Source organism: Carassius auratus, unplaced genomic scaffold, assembly GCF_003368295.1.
Source record: "Carassius auratus strain Wakin unplaced genomic scaffold, ASM336829v1 scaf_tig00025417, whole genome shotgun sequence".
NCBI lineage: Eukaryota > Metazoa > Chordata > Actinopteri > Cypriniformes > Cyprinidae > Carassius > Carassius auratus.
Genome location: NW_020525418.1, coordinates 385 through 17,479, shown reverse-complemented (window position 1 = coordinate 17,479; position 17,095 = coordinate 385). Strand labels below are relative to the sequence as shown.

General features: G+C 36.2%; 1 protein-coding gene across 1 annotated transcript in view; it reads left to right on the top strand.

The window, feature by feature from the left end:
• The window catches only part of LOC113078348 (kelch-like protein 29), a 64,117-nt gene extending 48,984 nt beyond the window's left edge, over window positions 1-15,133 (top strand). Inside the window, exons 7-10 of the mRNA XM_026250673.1 lie at window positions 5,462-5,658; window positions 9,791-10,050; window positions 11,788-11,885; window positions 14,998-15,133. Coding sequence (XP_026106458.1) covers window positions 5,462-5,658; window positions 9,791-10,050; window positions 11,788-11,885; window positions 14,998-15,133 — 691 coding nt within the window. The remainder of the gene's footprint in view (window positions 1-5,461; window positions 5,659-9,790; window positions 10,051-11,787; window positions 11,886-14,997) is intronic.
• The last annotated feature ends 1,962 nt before the right edge of the window (window positions 15,134-17,095 follow it).

Genomic DNA, 17,095 nt, shown 5'->3' with positions numbered 1-17,095 from the left:
CCCTGTCTCCCTGTATCTTTAAGAAGGTCACAGAGGGGGCTCTGTCTCCCATCAGAGATCTAGGTATTTGCATTCTCAACTATCTTGACGATTGGCTTATTCGCTTATTCTAGCACAGTCTTAAGACAAGTTGTGCGAACACAGGGACTTTGTGCTCTGGCACCTCAGCCTGTTGGGCCTTCGGGTCAACTGGGAAAAGATCATACTCTACCCATCGTAGAGGATCTCTTTTCTCGGTATGGAGTTGGATTTTGGTTGGATCTACTGAATCAGAGATGGGGCACCATTTGGCATCCGTGTCCAGACCTTTGGAAACCTCCATGTCTAGTCCCTGGACAGGACTTGGAGTTTCTAGGTGACCTACCCCAGTAGGTAGCGAACACCATCACTTCGGCAAGAGCACCATCTACGAGACACACTTATGCCTAGAAGTCCAGGTTCCTGCCATTGCTGAGTACCATGATCCCGTGAATGGGAAGTCTTTCGGTAAGCATGGCCTCTTCATCAGGTTCCTTTGACTGGCCAGGATGTTAAATCCTTCCCGGCCCCCCTCTATACCCTCTTGGGACCTGTCTCTAGTGCTAAAATCATTACAGTAGGGCCAATTCAAGCATTTGCATTCAGTTGAACTAAAGTTTCTTTCATTGAAAACTCTGCTCCTGCTTGCACTGGCCTCCATCAAGAGGGTAGGGGACCTGCACGCATTCCAGTTGGTAATTCGTGCCTAGAGTTTGGGACGGCTGACTCCCAGGTAATCCTGAGGCCGGCAGAAGGTGAATGTTGTCTCTAAGCAGAGGACGGCCTTCTGGATTGTGGATGCCATCACCCTGGCTTATCAGGCACAGTGTGTGCCCTGCCGGTTCAGGAAGTGAGCTCCCTCAACTAGAACTGTTGCATCCTCCTGGGCGCTGGCATGTGGTGCCTCGCTGATAGGTATTTGTAGAGGTGCGGGCTGGGCGACCCCCAACATGTTCGCTATATTCTATAGCCTTTGTGTGGAGCCTTACCAAGAGGGTAACAATCTCCTCTGATTTCTCCATATGCACTTAAATGAATGCTAATGTGTATTTGCTCCCAAAAACTCCTTCGGGAAATATGGGGCTTCCACAGCGTCCCTGCTTCAAGTGAAATGGGTATGTTTTCCCAGTGTTATCCAATCTCACTCAGTGAGGTAGTGCTTTGACAATGGTGAGTGGAACTACTTGTTCCGAGCTCCGGTCTACACCAAATTGTAGGCGCTACATCGAGAGTGACCGATTGGAAGGGGACATCTTGGTTACATATGGTAACCCTCATTCCCTCAAGGAGGGAATGGAGACGTCACATCCCGTCGCCAAAGTTGCTGTGCCACCGCTGAGAGGACGGGTCACCGACTCGGCTCCTGTATTTATGGATAAACTTGTTTCCCACTGGTTCAGTAGTCCAGATTGATGATTTAACAAGAGTTTTTGAGAGCTCTACAGCCAAAGAACATGCAAACCATTGTAAGCTGATGCCATGATCGGCTAAAGAGGTAAATAATGCATAAAGCATGACTAGAAAAGTAGTTTCACCTAAAAAAGACATTTTACTGTTCAAATAACTCACTTGCACTGAAGATTTCATGAAAGCAAATGTTGATTAAACTGTGCTGAGATGTGTGATCAGGTATAATGTTATCCAACAGTCTGCAAGTAATGTCAGCGAATGCAGGAACAATGTAAGCACTCAGATTTATAGATATTTCAGACTGCCTTCCCACTCAAGGATGTAGGCAAATGAATGTGCTCAACATTTCTGGGAAAAATGGAAATTGTTTATTTTAGTAACCCCTGAGATTCTTAAAAGTTTTTTGGCCCCTTTAAATGGCGTACTTTTATCACTGTATTTTCCCAGTCTAATCAATGTAATAGCTGTAGTTAGTGGATAAAAAGAAAAATTCTGATAACCATTAAAAAAAAATATTTCATGCCAGATATTTTTATGCCTGACGTTTTATACTAAAAGCTATATTTCTGAGCACAGGTTGTTGTTTTGCTTATATATATATATATATATATATATATATATATATATATATATATATATATATATATATATATATATATATAAGCATTCATTTTATGTTTCATATCCTTTTATTATGCATTTATGTGTTTGTGTTTTTATTTATATTTAAAAAATATAATTTTTTATTATGAATTATTACTATTTTCGTTTTAAGTTAGTATTTATTTGTTTCTTTGTGCATGTATGTGTTTGTGGGTTTATTTCTAAACTCATCTATTTTAGGTTTTTTTTTTTGTTGTATTATATTTTATTTGTTTAGAAATAGTTTATTTAAATTGCAATGCATTCTGGGACCTCTAAAATGAGTACATGTGATGCTGCCTGAATGTATCCAAAAGAGAGGCATTTTAGAAACCAGCAAAATCATTCAAATATTATGCACCCTTTCATTCATTTTTTAATTCAAGTCTTTTTCCCCCTTCCAGTGCCATATTGTCGTCACTGACTGGTCCTAGTTTAATCAATATAATAGTCATAGTCCATGGACAAAAGATTTTGATAACCATATAGATTATTTTTTTTCAGGCCAGACATGTGATCATACTTGAGAATAAAATTATGGCCCGAAAGCACTTTTCTAAGCAGCAGTGTTTATGGAAATACTGCAAATTTAAGCATGATCTCAGGGACACAGAGAGAGCTCTTTTTCTTTCCCACCTCTTAATGGTCAACGACTTTTTTGCATTTTTGTTTCTTAATATTTCTCCTCCTCCACATACACCTGACAGCAATAAACTTTGCATTTTTGTTTTTCTTTTCAGGAGTAACATTTCTTGATTTTTCAGCCACTGCCAGAGACACCCACCTCACCTTCATACTCTGCTTTTTGCCTCCTCCAAGTCCATGCTCTTATAACGACTAACGTCACCGTTCGTACGCAGGCCGTGTTGAACTCTGTTTTGGCAGGTGTTTGAAAGTAAATCCACGTCCCAGTCATGGAATGGTCCCTTTCCCTGTAGGATGGCTGCTGGTTCCCTGTGGCAGAACTGATTTTCTACCCCCTCCTTTCCTTCCCTGCTTTCATTACACTGTCTGTCTGTCTGTCTGTCACATGTAGCATGCATTTATCTGTGCATATGTTGCACATCTAGAATTTTTAAGAAATGCCTCACCCAAAAATGAAAAATTTACAATTTGCAAGATGCAGATGAGTTTGTTTCTTCATCAGATTTGGAGAAATGTGTAATTTCATCACTTGCCCACCAATGGATCCTCTGTAGTGAATGGGTGCCGTCAGAATGAGAATCCAAAACAGCTGATAAAAACATCACAGTAATCCACAAGTAATCCTCAAGACACCAATCCATCAATTAAAATCTTGTAAAGTAAAAAACGGCAAGAAACAAATCCATCGTTAGGGTGTTAAACTGTTCCTTCCATCTAAAGACCTAAGTCTTCCATCCATAATATTGCTTTCTCCAGTGAAAAAGTAATCTGGTTTGAATCGGGAGAGATATTTGCACAGATCAAACACCGTTTATGAGTGTAAACAGTCCAAAACATGCTTAAATAAATAACGTGGCTGGATTTTGAAGTAACAGGATAATAGGAGATGGACTTTTCCACTGGAGAAAGCGCTATAATGGATTATGGATTTACAGTCTATTTTTGCCAGAAGCAATGGTTTAAAGTTAAACTGTCTTATTGATGGATTGTCTTACAAGTCCACAGCTTTTGGCTTCACAAGACGTTAATTAATGAACTGGATTATTGTGATGTTTTTAATCAGCTGTTTGGACTCTCATTCTGACGGCACCCATTCACTGCAGATGATCCACTGGTTGCTACAAGTAATGCTACAATTCTCCAAATCTGATGAAGAAACAAACTCATCTACATCTTGGATAACCTGAGCCCTGAGGGAGAGTACATGTACATTTTCAGGAAATTGCCATTTTTGGATGAACTATTCCTTTAAACACATGTTGTGATTTGAGGAAATGAGATTTGTTATGCTTATATAATTTATCTGAGTTTTGGTGTAGCATTAAATTGCTCGCATTTTACTCTGCTTTATATGATGCATTTTAAAACACAACTCGATCAGCAAAAGTGTTTGTTCTCCAGAAACACATGCAAACACCCTTCACATTTACTTACCTCAAAGAAGATTTTTTTATCTGCTGCTGATAGTGACTCAGAAATTACACACTTCACCTTTAATGCATGTGTCTTGAGTAGAATAGGAAGCATAAGGCGAAGCAGAAGAGAGGTTATCATTATTATTATTTCCACCTCACTGCCATGTCTAACCGCTTGTTGGATGTAGTCGTCCATTAATGGAACATCATTATGAGCTTTTGTTTCTCCAGACACCTTTGTTTTTTTGCAGCGTCCCTGATAATTGAGGTTTATAGGTTAGTGTCTAAAGACATGCACCCAAACAATGGCGAAAACCAAAACCGCAGTGCGTCCGTCTGCCAGTCAGCCCTCAGCAGATATGCTAAGCCAGCGGCCCTCTTCTAGACGGAGAGCAGCTCATCTCAGGAGCCAGGCAATCTGCACTCTCCATATGCCTTTAAACATGTATTATGCATGAAAATGCATAGCAGCTCACTCAAGTTTTCCCTCAAGCGCTGCTGTAGAGAAATGCACAGGCTTGACTTTGAGTCACACTTGCTGAACAGCTTTAGTTGATGCTCTTCCAAATGAGTCCATCTCGCTTTGACTGCTTGATAGGTTTTTAATTGTTTCTTAAAGGAGGAGTCCACAAACTATTGTTTAATCAGACTCATGTCGTTAAGTATGCTGGTTTTTTTTCTGTCTAAAATTATTGTAAAACCTTTATGCGGTGATGTAGCAGTGACACAACTCCAGAAAAGATCATGAGAAATGCCTTAAAATTGTCCATACAACTATATTCAGGTCCTTTGAAGCAGTGTTATTTCAATATTAGTTATTAATTATTATAGTGTTTATTAATATTTCGACTTAGCATTAATGTTTACATTTTCAGTCTTCATTTAAATTTTTAGTTTTTAGTAACATGAACTAAAATTAAAATGAAAACTTAAAAGAAAATAGTAATTTTGTTTAGTATTTTTAATTAAATTTAATTTTTTGTAGTAATTCAACATTCACATATACATACATATTTTTGTAGTTGCCAAGGCAGCATTTCAATTTTTTTTTTTAAATTAAATTGTTCTGATTAATTTTAGTCCTGATTTTATTGCTAAGGCAGCATTTCTAATTTTTGTTTTCTGTTTAAGTATTTTTTTTTTATCTAATATTTGTATTTTATTTTAGCTTTATTTCAGTTAATGCAAGCTATTTTTAATAGTTGTAGTTTTAGGTAACAACAGTAACAGTCAGTCTATAGATATTTGTGAGAGGAACAGATCAAAAGTGAACTGAAAACTAATAAATGAGACACAAGCTGCAGGTTTAACCTTCTTCATGCTGTGTCCAGGTTATCGGGAGAGAACAGAAACGGTGAGAAGATGCAGCTGACAATGAGCAACATCAGTTCAGAGGTTCTGGAGCTTCTCCTGGAGTTTGTTTACACCGGCTCCCTCATTATTGACTCGGCCAATGCCAAGACCTTACTGGAGGTGGCCAACAAGTTCCAGTTCAACACTTTCTGCAAAGTCTGTGTCTCCTTCCTCGGTAAGAACCTGCCGGATGAAATGTTTCCCCAGAAACTTTTTTCAAAATCTTGCAGCAAATTCAGTCACTAAATTGCATGCATGTAATACAACCCTGTATGCATTAGTTTCATTTTCAGACAAATTGCTCCGAAAAACGTTTCCCATCACGTCTGGTCAAAGCGAGAATTAAAAAGCAGTCAAGCAAACCTGCATTTGGTGCAAGTAACCTTGAGTAACATTGTGAGAGGACCTCAGGAAATAAATACAGTAAATGCAGAACATGATTGTAGTTCTCAATCTCTCATGGACAAATTATGGTAATTGGCTTTCTAATGAGTTTGTTTTTGAAGGTACTCTAAAAACTTGGAGTAATTTACTGGAACTTCATGGTGAAGCCGTGAGGGAATATGCTCATTATTCATTCTGTCCATGTCTCAGTCTTTCCTTCTGGATTCTGTTTCTCCTTTCAGAGCTGGAGGCTTGTGTTATGTTGATTGACACATGAGCACAACACACACACACACACACACACACACATACACACATACACGCTCTGCTGTGGACTGAAGTGAATCAGAAATACAGTTGCTCATTACAGAAGTCGTAATGACTTGCACACTGGTTGCGAATCAGATATCTTGAAGGTTGATATGTGGTAATTTCTAGTTATCTGAATACTTGTCGTAATACTTTAGTCAGATATTGCACCAGGAGCCAGACTCTGAGGAGTCCATCCATCCATATTTTAGCATGTAGATCCTGACGGCCGGCTCGGCATCATTCAGGATTGAATTGACAATGCTGTTTACATGTCAATTGAGCTCCACAATTTGAATTCAGACGCTTGCAGGATGCTGGATTATGATTTAGGGTTAGGGTTAGGGATTTGATCTGTAAATTGAAATGGAATGAATAAATTCATGCTGTTTGAGTAGTTTGTATTTGTGGTTTTAAAACTGATTTTCAGCATGAATTTTGCTCTCTCTCTGTGTGTGTGTGTGTATATATAGATATTAATTATTTATTAATTGTATATTTGGAAATTAATATTTATTAATTGTTAATTTATTAACATTATTTTTCAAAATATTTATACTTGAATATATTTCTTAATTAATTCTTAATTCTTAATTAATTCTTAATTAATTAATATATATATATATATATATATATATATATATAGGTGCTGGTAATATAATTAGAATATCATCAAAAAGATTTACTGATTTATTTCACTAATTCCATTCAAAAAGTGAAACTTGTATATTATATGCATTCATTACACACAGACTGATATATATCAAATGTTTATTTCTTTCAATTTTGATGATTATAACTGACAGCTAAGGAAAATCCCAATTCAGTATCTCAGAAAATTAATTACTTAAGACCAATACTAAGAAAGGATTTTTAGGAATCCTGGCCAACTAGAAAGTATGAAAATGAAAAGTATGAGCATGTACAACAGTCAATACTTAGTTGAGGCTCCTTTTGCCTTAATTACTGCAGCAATGCGGCGTGGCATGAAGTCGATCAGTCTGTGGCACTGCTCAGGTGTTATGAGAGCCCAGGTTGCTCTGATAATGGCCTTCAGCTCTTCTGCATTCTTGGGTCTTGCATATTGCATCTTCCTCTTCACAATACCCGTAGATTTTCTATGGGGTTAAGGTCAGGTGAGTTTGCTGGCCAATTAAGAACAGGGATACCATGGTCCTAAAACCATGTACTGGTAGCTTTGGCACTGTGTGCAGGTGCCAAGTCCTGTTGGAAAATGAAATCTGCATCTCCATAAAGTTGGTCAGCAGCAGGAAACATGAAGTGCTCTAAAACTTCCTGGTATACGGCTGTGTTGACCTTTGACCTCAGAAAACACAGTGTTGTTCAAGAGTATCTTGACACAAGGAATGCGAAGCTGAAACCCATGTCTTGCATGCGTCTGTGTGTAGTGGTTCTTGAAGCACTGACTCCAGCTGCAGTCCACTCTTTGTGAATCTCCCCCACATTTTTGAATGGGTTTTGTTTCACAATCCTCTCCAGGGTGAGGTTATCCCTATTGCTTGTACACTTTTTTTTTCTACAACATCTTTTACTTTTCTTAAACATCTACATATTTAAAACTTATTGATACATATTTATGCATTATTCTTTGTATGTATTTATTTTCATTATTTTTACACCTGTGCAACATTTGTATTTTATATACAACATTATAATTCATTAGTGATTTTTGGTTGTAGTACGCAGTTGTCACTCTTAAAAATAATTGAAGCGCACTTTGACTAACTAGTGACAAAGTGACTATATATTTGACAGCACTTAACTGAATTGAGTAATCAAAATTCTTTCTGACACTCTCATGAATTATGCCCTTTTTACATTTGCTGTTTATATGGCAGGTGCGAGGAATGTGAATAATGAGTTTAACTTCAGAATCAAAAAGTGGATGTCGGTGGCTCTGACAGCTCTGGTTTGTGCTTCTCTTCCCATGAACCCCTGGGATCCGGTGCTTATTAATCTATCAGCACCTCAACACCTATGAAATGACTTTCTCTCCTGTAGGGAGAGCGCTCCGTATACTTCAGTATACAAAAGTCGAACTGTGCAAGACTGACTTGAGACGCTCTTGTTAGCGTGACTGCTTCAGATAAGCAATATATGGCACTTGAATGTGTATTGAAAGTGAACGCTTTCCAAAAGAGATTCTTCTTCAAGGTTTCAACAGGGTGAAAGAGTTTTTAGTACAGTCAAGATGGGGCATTACAATTTTTGGTAAAAGAAATCGAAGCCATTTACACTTTCATAAGCGCATGTGCTTTCATTACACATAATTGTGTTTTAAGGGGTTGGGAGGTGTGTTATTTACACCTTTACCCAGAGCTCGTCATATACTTTATGCTTTATTTAAAGCAGAAAGAGTAATGCTCACATCTGCAATTTCACCCACTTAAAGCCTTAATTATTTACTTTTGTAGTTAATGCAGCCTTTCTAAAATGCTAGTAAAGTAATTATGATTCAAATTGCACAATAATATGAAATAATGATATGTTGAGAAATTAAATGCACAGGTTATACGATCACACCATTATGCAATATGAAAATGCATTGCATAAAAATAAAATTCATTATACAGTATAAGCATTTAATGTTTTAATAAAAACAATTCACTTTTCAGTATTTGCATGTCATAGAATATATGATATGTTTACACAAAAATCAGTTGATATTAAAAACAATTTTTTTAAATGCCACTTACAGAATGTAAGTTAATAGACTCTATATATGTGCATGTGTGTGTTTGTATTTTTGTGTGTTTATATATAATATGTTATATATAATATGTTAACATATAATATAAAATATAACATAAAACATATGTTATATATCTGGAAATATTATTTCTGATAGTATTTCTAAAAGTCATTTATATAATTTAACATTTATTGTACATAAAAATATATATTTTGCATTTATTAACAATTTAAAAAAAATGCATTTAAAAGAGAATATATAACCTTAGTGAGGAATTTTATAAATAAACATTTTCATAATGTATAAATATAATACATATAGATTTATACACACATTTAATATCATTGTTTATTATTTATATTTATTTATTGTCATGCATTCAGCAAACACTTTTTATCCATTTTATTTAAAATTTCAGTTCTTGACCCATGACTTACCGCTTACATGATAATATTATAATAGGATGATATTATTTATTTATATATTTTATTATATTTATTGTATTTGTTTTGTTTTTATTCCTGTGTAACATTTATTTACAAAAACTATTTGTATTTATAACATCTTAATTTATATTTCTCATTTGTTGTGGAAGTAAAAAGGATAGTGCATGGGTTTAATGTTGACTTGAAGCCGCATGTTCTGTTCTTATGAAGTAAGTGCAGGTTTAGTAGTAGTTTGTTGTTGACCTTCCATGCAGTAGAAAAGGTCTCTGTCTGTCTGGAGGAATCAAAGTCCCTGATCGATTCCCATGCTTGGGTCTTTTTCCATCCAGCTGCTTGAGATATTACACTTATATATTACACAGCTTGGGTAAATTGAATCTTCCCAACACCTCTCATTGTTAGTGTGCTCAAGGTTTGTTTCCCAGCTCATGTGTGTACGTGTGTGTCTCTCACAGAGAAACAGCTGACGGCTGCTAACTGTCTGGGAGTGTTGGCCATGGCCGAGGCGATGCAGTGCACCGAACTCCACAACATGGCAAAGGCCTTCGCCCTGCAGAACTTCCCCGACGTGGCCGGTCAGGACGAGATCCTCAACATTTCCAAAGAAGACCTGGTCAGTTACATGTCCAACGACAGCCTGAACACGAAAGCAGAGGAGCTGGTCTACGAGACGGTCATCAAATGGATAAAAAAGGACCCCAGCAGCCGAGTGCAGGTAGGAGAGCAGGGTTAATCACGCTGTTTTGGTTGGTGCTCATGTAGAAATACCCTAGAGCTGCTCCGTATTGATTCTGGAGATCTGGTTTCTTGCATAATGTCCCTCGATAGAGAAGTTGTTCATCAAATGCAGTGCATGGGAATTTGAATGCAGCTACTTTCTCCTAAAGTTATGGACCTTGTTTTGTGGCCTTTTGTCTTTTAAACAAAGCCAATTTATCATTTGAATCATTGTATTGTTTGTTTAGTTTACTGCGGACATTCAGAGTAGTTTGGCCATATATAGTAGAGAAGTAATGTACTGTGCAAAAGTTTGAGGGTCATTATATTATATTATATTGAATTAAATGTGACCCTGGACCACAAAAATAGTCATCAAAAAAATAAATTATTTTATGGCAAAAAGCATTAGAACATTAAGTAAAGATCATGTTCCATGAAGGTATTTTGTTAATTTTCTACTATAAATATCTAAAAACATAATTTTTGATTAGTAATATGCATTGCTAAGAACTTAATTTGGACGACTTTAAAGGTGATTTTTTTTTTCAATATTTAGATAAAAAAAATTAGCACCCTCAGATTCCAGATTTTCATATAGTTGTATCTCGACCAAATATTGTCCTCCTAACAAACCATACATCACTAGAATTCAGATGATGTATAAATCTATTTTTGTTTTTGTTTTATTCAGCAAAGGTGCATTATATTCAACAAAAGTGGTGCTGTTTCTTTGAACTTTCTATTCGTCCAAGATAAATAAAATAAAATGTAATTTGAGAATATATATTCAGCAGCACAACTGCTTTTTAAACATTAATAATCAGAAATGTTTCCTGAGCAGCAAATCAGCATATTAAAATGATTTCTGAAGGACACTGAAAAAGACTGCTGAAAATTCAGCTTTGCAGCACAGAACTAAATTACAATTTAACGTATATTCCCATAGAAAACATTTATTTTAAATGGTAATAATATTTCATAATATTGCTGTTTTTATTGTATTTTTTTATCATGTAAATACAAAATGAGTGAGCTTAAGAAAATTATTTAAGAAAAATCATTTTGATTACATTTTGTTTTTAAACTGTAGTTAAATTCATATACAGATGTGGTGAACGTGAAGAGCTTAATTGGCTGACTAATTTTGAGTTTTGGGGTTATTTTAGAGGACAGACCCTAAATTTACAGCAAGGTAGGCCTTGATTAAGAAGCCCTCAAATAAATGAATTGTTATCTCTCTGTCCCAGAATAAGAGTGAAATGTAAACCATTGCCTCGTCTGAATGTTTACCCATGTGTGTGCTCAACCAGAACTTCTTCCTCTGTGTTTAAGCTGGATCTATCATTGTTATACAGCACACAGAGATGTGTGTTTGGATCTTCTGTGGCCAGAAGAGTTGCAGAGCAGCTCTGATTTAAAAAAAAAAAAAAAAAAAAAAAGAGTAAAAACCACATCTTTGCTGCCTGTTTGACAGAATTGCGAGATTAAATCACTGGTTTGCGTAGCAAGTAATCAACTCCAGGAAATGTGCTTCTTTCCTGAGAAAGGTCTTTCTTCCCTTTGAGGTGCGGTAGACTTTACTGATGTTGGTATCTGTGTGAGTGAGTCCTGATGAAACATTCATGATGCAGTGCTCACGCCGAGCGTGTGAGGAGATTACATCCTGAGAACGTGCCGTCATTTCCTCATGTTAAATCTACTAAAAGCCACTCGATTACACGCTCTTTTGTAGCAGAACGGAGAGAAACGGACTGAACGGGAGGCGTATCATCCCGCTCCAGCTGGACATCAGGGCTTCACGGCTCTGAGAAACCTAATGCAGGTCAAGATGTTACTTCTCCTTACAAAAGGTTCATGTAGTTAAAAAAGTAGTTTCATGGCAGCAACCACCAAAAATCTGATTCAGACCACCATGGCTCTTTTAAAAAAGCCTAGAGAGCATTTAAAGGATTACTTGTGTTCCTGACATGAAGTGTGTGCCAAAAGGTAAATTAATAAATGTCATATGGAAGCTTTTACCACCATAAAATAATAGAAAATTTGTGATACTTGAGATACTTTTTATCTTGCGATTATTCGTTTGTATCTCACATTTCAAAGAAAAATGTTTTTGTAACACTTTAGAATGAGGTTCCATTAGTTAATGTTAGTTAACTACTTTCGTTAACATGAACTAAGCAAGAACAATCCTTCTACAGCATTTATAAGTCTTAGTTCATGTTAATTTCAACATTTACTAATGCATTATTTAAATCAAAAGTTGTGCTTGTTAACATTAGTTAATGCACTGTGAATTACCATGAACTAACAATGAATAACTGTATTTTCATTAACTAACATTAACGAAGATGAATAAATACAGTAATGTATTATTCATTGTTTGTTCATGTTAATTAATACATTAACTAACATTAACTAAGGGAACCTTATTCTAAAGTGTTACCAAAATTTTTAATTGCAAGATACAGTATAAACTTCCAATTCTAAGAAGAAAAATCTGAATTGTGATATAGAAACTTCCGAAAAAAATCTGAATTGTAGGGGAAAGTCACAAGCACATTTTTGTTATCCTCTTATATAAATCATGTAAACGTACAGTTTATAACTTGCAAAAAAAGTCATAATTTTAAGATATAAGCTCAACATATAAAGAGAAAAATGTAAAAATCTGAATTGCAATAGTTAAACCTGCAATTACGAGTTCATATCTTGCAATTGTGAGATTTAATGTCACAACTGAGAAAAAAGCCCAAATCGTGAGGTATACGTAATCTTGCAGTTGTTAGAAAATATAAGATTTATTTTTTATCCCATTGCAGAAAACAAGCTTTATAATGAAAGGGTTGCAAATGAGTTCAATTGGCTTCATAAAAATGTATTTTATAAGAGTTCAGTGTGAGTTGGGACAGAGCCCCAGCAGGTTTTCTCTGGTGTTGTAGCTAAGAGGCACACGTTACGTAAGCGCGCCGCAAAAAGGGTGTATTTTAAGTTTTTAAACAGTCAGCAGTAGTTGATGGCTAATTAAGATTAACATTGGTTGCATTATTTAAATGTCAGCAGATGTAGCTGTGCTTTTAACAGTTTGTTGTGGTCAGATGTGAATGGAAGTGTTAGGGAGCTATTCTGAAACGAGCTTGTCAAGCTACAAGAGATTCGTTATGAAATTACAGTCAAGATATTTAAAATGTTTTTCCCCAAACGTTCACTTAAGACGTAGCAGATTATGTTTGCGTGAATATCTTACTGTAATTCTGTGTAAACAGTATGTGTATGTATCAGGATCGCACAGATTCATTTTAGATGTTTAATTACTATTTGGAGTATTGGGATTGATAGACATGGTCTTAATAAACTCATTTTTATGGAAACCTGACATTTGTAACATTTTTTGTCTTTAGCTCAAAATTAAACCGTACGCATTCCAACTCTCTTTGTCAGCACGGCTCACACACACACACACACACACACACACACACACACACACACACACACACACCCACTCATGTTTGTTTTGTGTAAAGTGTGTTCATCCCATAGGTGTAATGGTGTTTATTCTGTAGAAACTGTATATTCTATCGCCCTACACCAACCCTACACCCAACCCTAACCCTCACAGGAAACTTTGTTGCATTTATACTTTCTAAAAAAAAACTCATTCTGTATGATTTATAAGCGTTTTGAAAAATGGGGACATGGGTTATGTCCTCATCGGTCACCCCCTCCTTTTAATACCTGTGTCATACCCATATCATTATACAGAGTTGTGCCCTTATATGTCACAAAAACATGCCCACACACACACACACACACATATATACTGTATACATAAAAACAAAACAAATATATTTCAATGGAAGACAGTTATTTTAATCGTTTAGGTATCATGACTATATTTATACACGTGCATTGCATTATTTATTTATTTATGGTGTATTATGCTACTCTAGACACAGATGTTACTCGCCAAAACACTGCGACTAAATTCCTCGGGCATTTGTCTATTAAATAAATGAGCTTTTTCTGAAGAGCGCGAGCCGGTCGAGCAGTGTTTGGAGTGGCTGTGAAACTCGCTCAGATGGCATGAGAAGGAAGTGGCAGAGATTGATGCAGTGACCTTATGTTTATTTGGCCCTGCACTGCCTCCATTGAGAAGGAGCTAGATAGGAAATCAATCTGAATTCAGGCTGAAATGAGTTCCTCTACTTCACGCTGTTCCCCTGGGGTTTAGCCTATGAAATCACAAATCCAGCATGGCACTGAAGCAGAACAAACACTCCTCCTTTATTTACCGTCTTTTGCGCTCTCTCTGTCTCTGTCTTTATTTTCTGCTCTCTTATTCTGCGTATCGAACAGTTTCTCCTCCACTGTATAAATCACACGCTGTAACTTTACGGCCTTTTCTTCAGTGACTCATACTAAATATGGAAATGTTGCGCCGCTGAATACAGTCCGACTATTATAATGCAAGTGGATGGAAAATGAAAAGTGTTTTATGCCTTAAACGTTTGATCATTTTAAAAGAGCCTCGGGGTGTCGGATAAGATTCCGTATCTGGACGCCATCAAAACAATTACGTTTTTTTTCAAGAATATTGGCTTCCATTTCCCAAAGGTTATTGCTCTTTTATGAGCAACTTTGTTCTTTTATGCCAAAATTAACGTCAGTTAGTGAGTTCACATAATTCAGCATTGGGTTGAAACACCCTGGAATTAAATCAGCCTAGAAAGGGCTGATCTGTTTGTTTGTTTGTTTGTTTATTTTGTATTTGTTTTTTAATGAATTGTGAAAAAGTAATGTTATCCTGCAACGTCTGTGTTGCGTTTCTCAAATCATGTACTAAAGTGATGCAACATTTTTACCATTAAACAGGTGAAAAATCTGACACTTTAGGCAGCAACAAGTAACAGATTCTCAATTTATTGAAAAAGACATGTCTCCTCAGGATGTTTTTGTGTTCGGGTGAGGTCAGCTCGGGTCCGTCGTCTCTCAGGTCTCAGGTGTTCTCTGGTGTTGTCTCAGTAGACTGGCTCACAGTGGGACGTTTCTTCTCACAGAGAGCTGCTGAACTCTGGTTCTGATTGTCAGCTTTACCGGGGTTGAATGCTGCATGGACCGAACGCTTTGGATTAGATGCTGTGTGTCTCTCTGAAGGCTGTTCTCATGTCCACAATGGCATAGAGTGCATTTTAACAATAATGCATATTATAATGTGATATTTTGATTGACATTATGAGTAAATTTATATCATATTATTGTGTTACGTTAGCATTTATTTTCACTTTTTGCATTTATTTATGGTTTCATGCATTAATATGTTGTGCATTTATTATGCATTCTTATATTATGCATTAATTATTATTTATCATGCATGCATAAAATAACTGAAATTGTAAGAACCAATGTACTTTTTTTAAAGGTACAAATTAAACTGTATATATGCAAACTATCATTTTATGTATTTATTCATGCATTTATTTATTCATGCATTTATGCATTGCTATTTTCTGCATTTACTTAAGTTCACTCATTTATACTTTTAATATTTTGAGCATTTATTTTTAATGCACTTATTTATTTGTATAATTGATTAATTTATATTAATTTAAATTTGTGTATTTACTTATGCATGAATGACAACAGGTTATAGGAGCGAATGTAGTGCATTTTCATGTAAAAATGTATCTACAAAATATAATTGCTTTTTTTCCTTTCTTTTTGCATATGGGGTGAAATAATTTCTTTTATTTATCTATTTATTTAATAAAAAATTTTGCCATTCACTGAGCAGGAAATAGTTTTAAGATCCAAACGCGGTAATAATGTCATTCAAATTAAGTCATGAAAGCTAGAAGACAAAGTCTGCCTTCTGTAAATTAATTATTAAGATTTAATTAAAATAATACATGGACGTTTGAATAGTACCTTCATTAAATTGAATGCAATTTTAATGCGAGTTATTTTAGCCTGTGCTTGCAGCTCTGAGGTGTTTTTTTTATTCCTCATTTCACATTTCTTCTCCTATTCTAGTCTTTTTAGCAGCAGAACGCCTACATCCTACTAGAAATCACAGCTTCCTCACCCAAACAAAACCGGTGCTGTAGGTGAGAAAGAATGAGTGTGTTTTTGTGTGGACTGAAGGATTAGTGTTCATTGTACTGTGGAGGTTCACCAAACGGATTACAGCAAAAATACTAAACCAATTCAATGCACTTTTAAACAGCCATAAAAAAAGCTTCTGGACCCTTGGAAGTGGAGAAAGGGGTCATTGTTCAGCACTGGACACTATTCTTAGGAGGTTAAGACCAATTGTTAGAAGTTTTGATTTAATTGACCCGTTTGGAATGGACGGGTATAAATATGTATAACCTGGCAATATTTCCACCACTAAGGCCATTTTTAAATAGCTTCTTTAAAGTGCTTTTAAAATATTTTCTTGATTTGGTGCTCTGTAGTGACTCATACACTTAGTGCAATTTTGATTTTTCGCCCAAGAAAATAGGGCCAGTCTTGTACTGAAGAACGTTTTGACTCTATAACTCGAAAACTAAAAAGGACTACATGGAGAATAGTGACCTCTTGATTCACTTCAGCAGCATTACAAAAATGCATAACAGGCACTTTATTTTTGTTATATTTTATTTCATCTCATATTGAACATTATGTTTATGGAGCATAATTTCAATCATTCAGTTTCATGTTTTGTCCGTATATGATGAGTAGGACAGATCACTCTCGCTCCGGTCTGGCCTGTGTGCTGACTCTGGTTTACCGTGAAATGCAATTGCTGAGTATTGCGACGGAGGCTGTTTTCCCAGGTCATTTTTCACCTTTATCTCAGCACACAGGCATCATTAGAGATGACGCTGTCCGGCTGCAGCGCCGCGCCGGGATACGCATCTCTCCGTATATTCCACTGAGAGAAAAGTGTTTCTTGGACACGCTTAATCTGTCTTCTTTTCAGCGCGGCGATGCTCCCCATCCATCAAACGCTGCTCGCAGTGGCTGCGCGTCAGTCTGCCGTCCCGCGCCGGATTCTGCTC